The sequence below is a fragment of the Sturnira hondurensis genome, unplaced genomic scaffold (assembly GCF_014824575.4).
Source record: "Sturnira hondurensis isolate 20B ecotype Veracruz unplaced genomic scaffold, ASM1482457v3 Scaffold0016462, whole genome shotgun sequence".
In the NCBI taxonomy this organism is placed as follows: Eukaryota; Metazoa; Chordata; class Mammalia; order Chiroptera; family Phyllostomidae; genus Sturnira; species Sturnira hondurensis.
Genome location: NW_028089093.1, coordinates 175513 through 187636, shown reverse-complemented (window position 1 = coordinate 187636; position 12124 = coordinate 175513). Strand labels below are relative to the sequence as shown.

The 12124-nt window shown below is 44.5% G+C and overlaps 1 protein-coding gene across 2 annotated transcripts in view; it reads right to left on the bottom strand.

Annotated features, from left to right (window-relative positions):
• CDK6 (cyclin dependent kinase 6) overlaps nucleotides 1–12124 on the bottom strand; it is a 226133-nt gene that overhangs the window by 213063 nt on the left and 946 nt on the right. The window contains exons 1-2 of one of the 2 annotated variants that reach the window (XM_037066055.1): nucleotides 10218–10375; nucleotides 9498–10106 (exon numbers count right to left, since the gene is read on the bottom strand). In XM_037066055.1, coding sequence (XP_036921950.1) covers nucleotides 9498–9730 — 233 coding nt within the window. In that variant the 5' untranslated portion in view covers nucleotides 9731–10106; nucleotides 10218–10375. Of the gene's footprint in view, nucleotides 1–9497; nucleotides 10107–10217; nucleotides 10376–12124 lie in introns of those variants that run through there. The other variant, XM_037066054.1, reaches the window with a different exon arrangement.

The following is a 12124-nucleotide window of genomic DNA, read 5'->3' as shown; positions in this document are numbered from 1 at the left end:
GTCCCCTGCTGGGAACTGGCCTGCAACCCAGGCATGTGCCCTGACTGGGAATCGAACGGCGACTGAGTGGTTCGCAGGCCCGTGCTCAATCCACTGAGATACACCAGCCAGGGCTTAATAATAATATCTTATTTTTAACAATATTTGGTCTTCATATACATAACTTCACTTGATCATTGTAACTCTCTAAGGTGGAAAGAGTAGTAATAATTCTATATTATTAAAGGGAAACCACAGTGAAGAGACATAGAATAATTTACCATAGGTCACTCAGCTCACAGGTGGAGGGGTCAGGACAGAATCCAAGTATCCTGACTCCCTTTTAGGCATCAGGAACTTCTGCAGCTTCAACAATGATCAGCTTGTTTCATCTACACCCCATTTTGAAGTAAATTCTAGACCTAACACCTTTTGTATGGGTAGACATTTCAAGATGTAGGTACTTTCTGTGATCACTGTTAGTCACATTTAACAAAATGTTGAGTACAGCTGATAATCAAAAAACACTTGAATAAATAAACAGATTCCAAATGTGCTTTCAGACATTATCACCCAATTCTGACTATAAAAAAATCAGTTCTGAATTCCTAGAGGGCACACACTCATTCGCTCATTCACAAATATTTATTGCAGGCTACAAGATGGCAGCCACCATGTTAAGTGCTTGGGGGCAAGAAACAAGAAAACACACACAAGAAATAGCTAAACCAATTCACCACCAAACCAGTATTGCAAGATTTGTTAAAGGGCCTCCCCGAAGAAAAAGAAGAAAAAATAATAAAATATATTAATAATAAAACAGCAATACCTACAGCCCTACGGATAATTATTTTACATGTAAACGAATTAAATGCTCCAATCAACACACAAGGTTGCCAAATGGGTAAAAAAAAACATGACCCGCATATGTGCGTCTGCAGGAGACCCACCTCAGAGCAAAAGACACACACAGACTGAAAGTAAAGGGATGGAAAAAGATTATTTCATGCAAATGGCAGTGAAAAAAAAGCTGGGGTAGCAATAGTTATACCAGACAAAAGAGACTTTAAAACAAAGGCTATATAACAAGACACAAAGAAGGACACAGGAATTCCACTTCTGGGTATTTCTCTAAAGAAACCCAAAGCACTAATTTGAAAAGACAGATGTATCTTTATGTTCATTGCAACACTATTTACAACAGCCAAGATATGGAAGCAAACCTAAGTGTCTATCAAAAGATGAACGGATAAAGAAGTAGTGCATACGCACAATGGAGTATGACTCAGCCAAAAAAAAATGAAATCTTGCCATCTGCAACAACATGGATGGACCTAGAGGGCATTATGCTAAGTGAAATAAGTCAGACAGAGAAAGACAAATGCGATGATTTCACTCATATGTGGAATCTGAAAAAACAAAGTAAACAAACAAAACAGAAACAAACTCACAGATACAAAGAACATTTTGATGGTTGGGTTGCCAGATAGGAGGGAGATTGGGGAGAGTGAAACAGGGAAAGGGATTAAGATGTGCAAATCGACAGCTGTAAAAAGTCATGGGGATGTCAAAGTACAGCATAGGGAATACAATCAGTAATACTGTAATAGCTATGGATGGTATCGGATGGGCACCAGACTTATTGGGGTAATCACTTCATAAGTTACAAAAATGTCTGTACAACTGAAAGTACTATAATATTATATGTCAAATGTAATTGAAAAATAAACATTTTTTAAAAGACAAGAAAATAGTTCCTTCTTTTAGGGACCTTGTATTCAACTGTTCTGGGTGTGCACTGCCTGCACCTATACAAGTACATACATGTACACACACCTACTACGTGTGGTTTGAGAAACGAAAATTAGTTCAAGCTAGAAGAATACTTCTGAACTAAACCCACCGGTTTGTCAAGGTGGAATCCAAATTCCCTGTACACAAATTACGAAAAGAAGCAGAAGACAAAGTTTTAGTGGAATTCAGTATCTTGACATCTTTTTAAATTATTAGGAAAGTTTTACTTAACTCTGCTCCTCCTAAGAGTCTTTCCAGTACAGAAAGCCAATGATACTAAAATTAGTGGGGGAAAAACAAAAGTAAAAGAATTAAATAATTGATTCAACTGTATTCCTTACATTCATACATTTAAAAGTGTTCAAATTATGTTTAACTTTCACTGAATTGTGCACATTTCCCAATGCCAATGTCTTCGTTATAGTATGAATTAAGTGCAAGACTGTAGAGTTAATTAACACAGGAGTGACTTCAATTTAAAACTTACTTGAATATAAACTCTGAATATTGGAGTAAAACAAAAATAAAACTTTCTAAAAACACACACACACAAAAACAGACTTTCTCTTTTCAGCATTCTTTATTTCTACCAGGAGCCAAATAAATATAGTGCAATATACTGATCCATTTTCCTTCTTTATTTGACACTCCTTATAGTAACATTCATGTGATGGAAATAATCCATATGGCTCCCTCCTTAATAACTAGACATCCTTTCCATTATTCATTTGTTCTTTATTTCCACTGGATGCAGGAAGTAAACGGCCATCACCACAAGACACTCCCTGCCTCAAGGCCTTACATTTGGGGGGTGGAAAGGTAAAGAAAGGAACAGAAGAGGGCATTTGAGAGGAAGATTAACTTTTTATCTTCTATCACAGATATAGTACAAAGGGGCAGACATATGCTGAGCACCATAAAGGAGTTCCAAAGTTGTCAGGATTCAAAGGAAGTAGAAGTTTTATCCAAATGGAGGTATTGAGGAGTAGACCACACACAAAAAAATAGAGCGTGGCCCTGAAGGACGGGCAGCATTTCAACAGGTGGAATCAGGGGTACAGGAAGGGGCACTGCATGCACAATTTGAGATCAGCCCTTATTAAAGTCACAGAGGTGGATGGCAAGGAGCACATACAGGGGAAATAGACTGTTTGCCTGTAGGATACAAGTAGCAATTGCACACAAGGAACACAAGAAAATCCCATCACAGGGGAAGCCAGTGTAGACGACAAAAAATGGGTCGTGTCACAGGAAAAGTTTAAAACACCAATAAATATTTGAAGGCTCTTACTAAATAGTCTAGGTGTATAGATGTTTCACATACAGTTAATGCCCAATAACCTCCCTGTGTTTAGCCTGAGATACTTGCTAATGCTCTAGGCGGCTCCAGAAGGATGGCAAGTTCTCATTAGAGGGGTTTAACTTATTTTACTTAGTTCACTCAGGAAACATATACTGAGCAACTAATAGTTACCGACACTGTGTTATTTATGGGTATAAAAGATACAACCCTTGTCCTCACATCAGGAAACATAAAATCATTAAACTGAAAATATCTTCAGGTCTCAGGGGAGTGTTTTCGGATATGCAATGACCATTCGTCATCCTGCCCTGCTGACGCTGGATATAAACCTGTGTTTGAACCTTAGCTACCCTCATTTTCTATCTGTAAGGTATGTAAATGTGGAATAAAAGTGCTGACTAAAAAGGAGGTAATTCTTTTATGCATTTACAAAACAATTCCTACATAGACCAAAAGGAGCTGGGCGAAGTTCAATCTGAGACCCCTTCTAATTCCAAAATTCTTACACTGTGACTTTAATTCTACTGAACTAAAATCCTTTGGGAAGGGCAGAGAATAAGAATCAATTGTTAAAATGGCTACAAAATGACAAAGCCAGTAGTTGCCCAAATTTAGGTAAATGACTTAAATGTGTAATGATTAGCCCATCCCAAATGGACTTCCAGATACTGAACACACGCAGAGATTCCTGTCACACGCCTTGAGGTGCCTTTACTTCACCTCTCAGTGGAGAGCTGCTGCATGTGCAGCTGGTAAAACAAAAGCAAATGTGGCAGCCAACTGGTGATACTCAAAACAACTGCCCCCTGAGTCTCAGAAAACTCCTCCCTGCCCGCTCCAGCGGACTTAGCATCTATAGATCACCCCTCAAATGGTGACCTTTACATAGGCATGCTTGCTACCCATCACCAGGGCCCATTTTCAGTTCAGCCTCCTGGCCCCTTGACAAAGCCAACACTACCCACACTACCTTCTCCTATGACCAATGCTCCTGCACCCAGATTTCATCTCCGCCACGTTCCACCGCACCAGGATGCTTACAACTAACTTCCTTCCTAAGGTAAGGAGATAGAAAAGCTCGTCTGAAGGTTATGAGAAATAGCAACAGTGCGACTAGTTCTTCCAGAAGCATGAGTAATATATTTGTTTATCTGTCTGGAGGTTGTTGTGCTGCCTAACTTTCAAGTATTATGGTGTTTATTTCATTAAATGAGTCGTCAGACTCATGCCAGAATCACATTATGCAACAGTTCATTCTTTAAACGAGGACCAAGCATTTAGATTTTTCCTACTGTTCCTTGTCTAAAATGAACTTGGTATTACAACTTAATTATTTAACTACATTATTTACTTGTACTATTATTTAACTGCAGCCATTTAAATGATCATAGTCATTACCCAAATACTTTACAAGCAGAATGTCATGGATAATCATTACACTTTGCAGATACCCTTCAGGAGGGCATACTGCAGAATTCAGGAATTTCCTGAATTGGTATGTCATTTATTCCTGGCAAATCATCACCTTTGTCTACATGTAGTTCATTGTTTTTCCAAACTAGAAACGCAGTCACTTGATTTAACTTCTTCCATCACACAATAAAGAATTTTTTTAAAATTGCTACTCAGGTTTTAGAACAAGTCAACAACTTTGAAATGGTATGATAGGCAAGTTGCTTCACCTCTGGGCTTTGGTTCTTTACAACATAAAAGGGCTGAAAGACTTCCAGTGTGTCTTCCAACCCTAATATCTGTGAGTTTACAATGACATAGTACATGTACCGGATGTCTCATTCTTAAAAAACATTCCTAAGGAATCATTAATAGTGAGGCTTGTATTTTAAAGACAACTTACTTTTAACAAGGAGCCTGTTTTTTTCATAGATATTCATTTGCCCGCACCTTAAACATAGCAAAATATACCACTAGGTGTTCAAGTTGATACAAGTTTCCCTCTATTACACCATTTTCCTCTTGATAGAGATATTCTAGTAATTGCATGGTGATAACAGTTGTGTAAAAAGAATACCAGTGCAATGTCAACAATCTGGTATTACCAAGTTCTTCTGAGGAACAAGGCACTGGCAGAACATCATTGTGAAAATGTTTATTTACTAAATAGCTTTGATAAACTGGAAACTTTTCAAGGAACTCTTAGAGAATGAGGGACCAAACATACTTTCAGCATACTGAAACTTAACAAAGAGAATTAAACTCCTGTTTTCCCTTTCACTGAAACAAGCCCTAAAAATGTGTTATTCACTCACCAAATAACACTTTTATTCAGAAGGATCCCCAGAGGACTGGGCTTTATGCTGCATCAGACAAATAAACATCTGCCATGTTTATCCTACCTTGTTAATGATTAGGTTTTTCAGAAGAACATCACATTTTTAATTCTCGTTTTATGATATATATCCCTGAGATGTCTTAAAAGGGAAAGTTGGAAAACTCTCCTTAAACAGGAGAGTTTTGAACATTGAGCTGCATGGATTTTCCTGTTGGCCTTATTATTTATTTATTTTTAGCAAGAGGAAATAACCAAATTTAACACGTACATATGTATGGGAACCCCACACATGAGAGTCAGAGACCCACATGCAAAGAGCTTCCTCTACTGTTTTTTTAAGCAGTGATTAAATATGCTAATAAAAATAACTGAACATATTTAGATGTCATAAGTTTATTCACTGACATGCCCTGAGTTTAAGTTTCTGGAACCAGTGCTTGATTATGAATTACTTTTACTGCTACCCCAGCGAGTCTGGTCCCTTGGCACAACCCTGGTAGCACTTACGAGGGTCTCTGAGATGACACAATACCGCCATGTTATCAGGGTTCCTTCAAAGAGTCGGGCGGGGGGTATGGATTATACCTCTCCTCAAGGAGAGGGGCCAGTGTGATCTACCCCAGTACCATTCCCAGTGCTGAGCCCCTTGGTGTTCAAACAGTAGGATCTTCCTAAATCCTTGATGAATAAATAGAGCTCAAATGTTCACTACATATGTCACGTACGGGTCAATGTATTCTTAGATATATTTGTACATCCCTAAGGTGAAATTTAATCTTCAAAAAGCATTTGATTCTGATTAGTGTTTTGGTTATCTTACCTGTTCAACCAGCGAATTCCTGGTAACCAAATTATTACAAATATTAGTTGCTCTATAAAACCGGTTAGGTTAAATATAGCAAGCAAGCCCATGGAAATAAAGATAAGTGAATTTTTAAAAAGAAAAAAAAGAACTTCTTATCTTATTACAAGGTAAGTCCTAGAAATGTAAGCTTCTCTGATGTGTTCGCTGCTGCACCCCCAGCTCCCAGCAACGTCTGGCACACAGTAAGCCCTCAATAAATATTTGGTGAATGAACAGACTTCTGACAAAACATTATTTTATCTGCCTATATATATTTAGTTCAGAATGTAAAACAGAATTCATTTGAAGAGTGCATCCGCTCTAATACAGGTTCATACGGAAGTCTGATTCTGGCAAGGGGTCTAGGATCTGGGATTACCAGCTGTAAAGAGTAAATTTACATCCTGGACACTGACCAAGCCTAGGACAGATACCTCGGGTGCAGGTCAGTAAGAATTCCAAGTCACTATCCCTGCAAATGTGCCAGCAACACCAAGTCAGCTTTTCTTGCAAATCCACCAAATTAAACCGTAAAATTTGGAAAAATCCTGATATGTTTACTATGCTCCTTCAAACTTAGAGTCTTAACTATCTGTGGGAAGGGCCCACAATTATGATCAATTACTTATGACTTGAAGGCACTTATAAAGCCATCTGCCCTTTAAGAAACCTCTAAAGAACCAGGCAATAATCCTGTGGGGTAACAACATTACCAGTCTGGGGGCTCAACTTTGGCAACTCTCCCTCGGAAAGAAAAGAATTGTTGTCACCTGTCCTTGATTTCCTGACCCTGCCTGAGCAAATATCAGCGACCTCTAAAGTCCAGAATTCCTAATCTAGCCAAGCAAGTCATGGGGGCCAACGATTGCCCCAAGGCAGAGGCAGAAGAGAAGACACAAGAAGGGAACAAACTGGGAGATCTGCAGCTTGTGAGGATGACATCATTAACAATTTTCTCCAGTGTCACTGAACTTTACTACATATGACTGATGAGCTTTTATGACAAATTACAGGCTCATTATATTCAAGTACCTTCTTGGTTCCACAGTCTATCATGTCTGGCTTTGGGTATGGTTTGTTCTATCATAGGCCAGGCGAACCGATGCGTTGCTGGCCATCTGCTCTGAGGCGAGGGCCCCCTAATCTGCCTGAACACAAATAGTGCTTGGACATTTGAAACACTTTTAAACTGACAAAGTGCTCTCATATACACTCTCTCAGTTTCTCCACACAACCTGTAAGAAGTGTCATCATCAACACTTAACATGTAAAGATAATTTTAGACAATGACCTGTGTCTTCAATTCATACGTACAGCTTCCTGAAAGTTCTCGGTACAGGATTCAAGTCATAGGTCGGCTACAAATCTCCGAAGACACACCAGTCTCAGGAGGATAGATCAAGGGAATAAAAGAGATTAGCCAAAATCGACTAACAGAACAGCAAAGACAACAACCATCCTTCATTAGAAGAATAGTCTGTGTCTTGTATAATTAGAGTGGAAACAGGGGTTCCTCTACCACACTGCCCCACTGGAATGACAGCATCTGATTCATACACATGATGACACTCTCCACAGGTGACAGACAAAATAAAACAAGAATTTTGGTCCTAAAACTCTAGCGATGGGATTCATCCTTCAGAAACCACCCAGGTGATTCCTAGGTGGTTTGATGAAGGGATGAAACTCTGGGGTGATAACTAAGTTGCAAGGGACAAAAATGCACCCTCTCCTTTTCCTCCAATATCATGAAGACTCCCCCAAAGGGTTTTTGTTGTTTTTCAATGAAGAAAACACACACAAAAGGTAATCTATTGCTTTTATATGTGATCCCACCTTCCTAAAAGACTGTTCTCCCAGGCTCATATTTCACCCCACTTTTAGTGGTTCAAGTGGAAGTATAATGGGGGCCCTTATCTTTATAGCCATTTACCATCTTACGAATTTATGATTCTTCATTGCATTCTAGCCTGAGTCTGTATAGGGAACAAAGCGCCATGCAAATCACCCAGCCTGGGATACCAGGAGACAAGTTAAAACCTCCTAGGAAGATTCTGTAGACACTGAGGCTCCCTGGGTCTGTAGAAGGCTTGGTATTTTCAAAGGTCAGTCTTGGGTCTCTCTACTTTGATGACTAATGTTAAACTGTTTGACTTGTCACAAAAATATTTAACTGTGCTCATTTACATATTTTCATCTACAGGGCACATAGTAGACATTTACTTGTTGGACAGAATCCCTAGCTGGGTGAGAAGACAGCAACAAGACCCCAAGACCACTTTCCAACATCTTATCCTAAGAGTTGAGAAAGGTAAAAAATCACACCCTAATCTGTAGAAGTTACTGTGCATTCCTTTCTGACTTAAAACTATGTGTCTGTTTAGAAAATAAAAGGAGAACACCCCACACAATGTCAACCACACAACGGGGAAATTCCAGGATCGCTAAGAAAACACCATTATCCTAAGTCACACACACTTTACCACTGGTTACCACCCAGGAAAAGCTTTAAGAACTGCTGTCTCTCCATCCACTTGCACAACCCTCCAAAAAAGGCAAAGACGGAATTTAGAATTTAGGATCTAAATATTCCATATCTTGAACTCATTTCTACCCCTTTAGAGTAGTCCAAAGACTGCTGGCCCAGAGACACCAAACAATATAGACAGATAGGCAACGTTTTTGGAATAAATATCTTAAATGGCAGTTGGAAAACGGATATCAGTACTTTAGTCCTTAGACTATCAGGGATCCTGCTTATCATTATGCAACTTGAATAAAGAGAACTGTAGGTGCGACTGGCAAAAATACTAAATTTCTACATTGTTTTAATCTTATTCATAGTAGGCTCCACCAGTAAAGTTCTCTTCTAATTATCATTGACTGCATCCTGCTACCTGTCACTTACCCTTAGTCTCTCAAAAATTCCCCAATAGCCAGAGAACTATTGCGGGGTGGGGGTGGCTGGCAAATCGTGTCTCAAGTTGGTTTGTTTTGTGTCTAAAAGGCACCCAATTTCCCGGATCCCCTTTCAGGGCCCGCAGGGAGGGAAGCCTGCACAGGTCACATTTTCTAATTTGTCTTTCTGCTTGCCGTCTGGCAAGGTCACCGGCTCTGGCTCCTGGCTTTCCAAAAAACCTGCTCCCACTCTGTAAGGTCAACGGATCACGCCCTGCCGCCCCAGCTGCCCGGCTCCCCAGCACCTTCCTGCGCCGGTGGATGCCCCCCGCCCGGCCCTTCCCTAGGCGCTTGGCCCCCGACGCCGCCGGCACCGCACTCTTGCTCACCTGACCACGTTGGGGTGCTCGAAGGTCTCCAGGTGCCTCAGCACCGCCACCTCGCGGATGGTGGAAAGGGGCATGCCCTCCTCGCCGGTCTGCACCCGCACGCGCTTCAGCGCCACGAAACGGCCTCCGTTCTTAAGGTCGCGGGCCTTGAACACCTTCCCATAGGCGCCCTCCCCGATCTCCGCCACGCACTCGTACTGCTGGTCCGCCCGGCTCAGGCCGTCTTTCTCCATTGCGCCTGAACGCCTCTCGGCGTGGTGCAGCGCTGCTGGAGTGGTCTGGGGGCGCGCTCCGCTCCTTCGCGGCCGCCACTCACTACCTCCGGGATTGCCGGGCCCGCTCCCTCGCGCCCTGGGGACGGGTCTGCTCTCCCTCACCGCTGGGACTACCGCGCTTTGGCGTTCGGGCTCCTGCGGCCGCTGGGGCTGGATGGAGCGACCTCCCCGCGGGCGGGCGCAACCCTGGTGCCGCCGCGAAACTCCGCCTGCCGAGTCGCAGTGGAGCGAGCCGATCCCTCCTCTTCCCTCCCCGAAGAGCAGTCCTCTGCACAGACACCGAGGCGATTACATATTCTCTGCCAGAGCGCGTCTTAGTCCACAATCATTCCACCTAAAAGAGGAGATGGGAGACAAGAAAAAAGTGCAATCAGACATCCCATGCGCCTTCCTGGAGGTTCCTGCAGACTCCCCTCCTCCTCCTTCTAGAATCCCCCGTCGCTACCCTGGGCGCGCTCCAGCCTTCTCCCAGGCAGATTAATCCTTCCTGGTTCCTCCGAAAAAAGCGAAGTTACTTTTCTTTCCCTGTAGGGCATGAGCAGTCTTCGCGCGGAGAGGTTGCAGGGGCCCCTCGGGGATGAGCGCGCCGCGCCGCGCGGGACGCAGTGAAACGGGAGGGGGCGTGCCGAGCAGCCCAGAGTGTGCCGGGAGCGCGGGGGAGGGGAGGCGCCGGGCACGTCAATGTCACGGCTTAATATTTATCCTTATATCATTGTTCTGTTGCTACCCTTTCCGTGTTCCCCCGAGCCTGGAGGCACAGGGAGAGGGGCTCCCCGAGTGCTGTGGGTCGTTCAGGGGTCGCCCACAAGCTGCTGTGGAGGGACTGTGAGTCCACCCGTGTGGGTTCGCTGAGTGTGGGTGGGGGCTCCCAGGACCCTGTAACCCGATGCTTGGGAGTGTGTGAGAAGGGGTGGTCAGACATCTGCTCGGAAATTGCTTCCTTTCTTTCTACTTTCAGTTTTTCTATGAGGAGACATTTAAAAACGGCTTGGATCACAAATGGTCTTTTGGGGGGTAAAGCAGTCTGGGTTGGAAACGGCATTCTTCCTCCGACTCGGAGGACCTCCCTGGTGGAAACCCATCAGGTCAGGGATAACTGGGGTTCCCGCCACTCCGGGGTGGGTGAACGTTGGGGCCCTAGGTGGGGGAGTCACCCACGGGACACTATGGGTGGGAGAAAGGGTGTTTGCCACATTTTAACTTGTCTCTTTAAAGAATAACGTCAGGAGGACCATAACAACCGTGACTCGCCCAGAAATTTCCAACCGACTGCAACCTGACTAAAACTCAATCTCCCCAATAAAATGGGTGGGGTGGAGGGGAGTGAATACTGAGACTCCAGGGGTGAGAGAAGAGGCTCTGATCTCGCGCCGGGACTCGAGAATCTTTCCCAAACCAGGATACGATGGAGGTAGCAGACTTCGGTTTCCATTCCCCTTTCGGCTTAAGGCCTGGTGCCTTCTACAACCAGCCGTCCCCCGAAGCCCTCGGCACAACAAAGTGCGGGGGAGGGGGGGTGTCACCTTCCCTTTCCATTCATTTGCAATCCTGTACCCACGGAACCTCCAACACAAGGGCACCCGGGCTCGGCGGGATGTTCGCCAGGCCGGCAGCGTGTCCGGAATTCCCGAGGCACCTCGGAATTACCTGCCCCGCACAGCTGACCAGCTCGCCTCCTTCCAGAAATTAAACAAATGGCGCGCCCCCACGGTGTGCGGGCAGAGGGAACCACAGCAAGGATGGAGCCCCTCACAATAACTCCATTCAAAACTCTCCTGAAAGAGGGAAAGCGAATCCTGGGGGAGCAAAGGAACGAGCCCCCAAGGCCTGCCCGGGGGTCTGAGCTAGGCCGAGGGCCACACAGGTAGCGGAGGAGCCGCCGCCAGCAGCGCAGCCCGCCCTCCCGCGTCCCCCTCTCCCCGCCCCTTAGCGGAGGCAAGGCGGCGAAGGAAGCGTCGCGGACGTCCCACCCCCGCAGGGAACTGCGCCCGCTGCCCCCGCCCGGCCCCGCACCACCCGCCCCGGCTCTTCCCACCCTCGCTCCCGGATAGCCGGCTCCGGCGGAGAGAAACGGGATCAGCAGTGCCTTTTCCCCCCCTCTCCTCCACTTTTTTTTGTTGTTGTTGTTGCTTTCCCACGCTGGCTGAATGTGACTTGACCCCATTTCAAAAAGTTTGACATAGTGCTTCAACATTTCCGCATTCCTCTGCGACTACAAAGGCTGCAGCCGCCTCCTTCTGCTTTCTGTCTCTGCTCTCTGTCTTCACACTCAATGAAATCCTTCATGTGCCTCTCTCGAAGCCTGCCAAGCACCGCAAGGGTCGCCACCAGCGCAGTGGCCAGAGGCCGCAA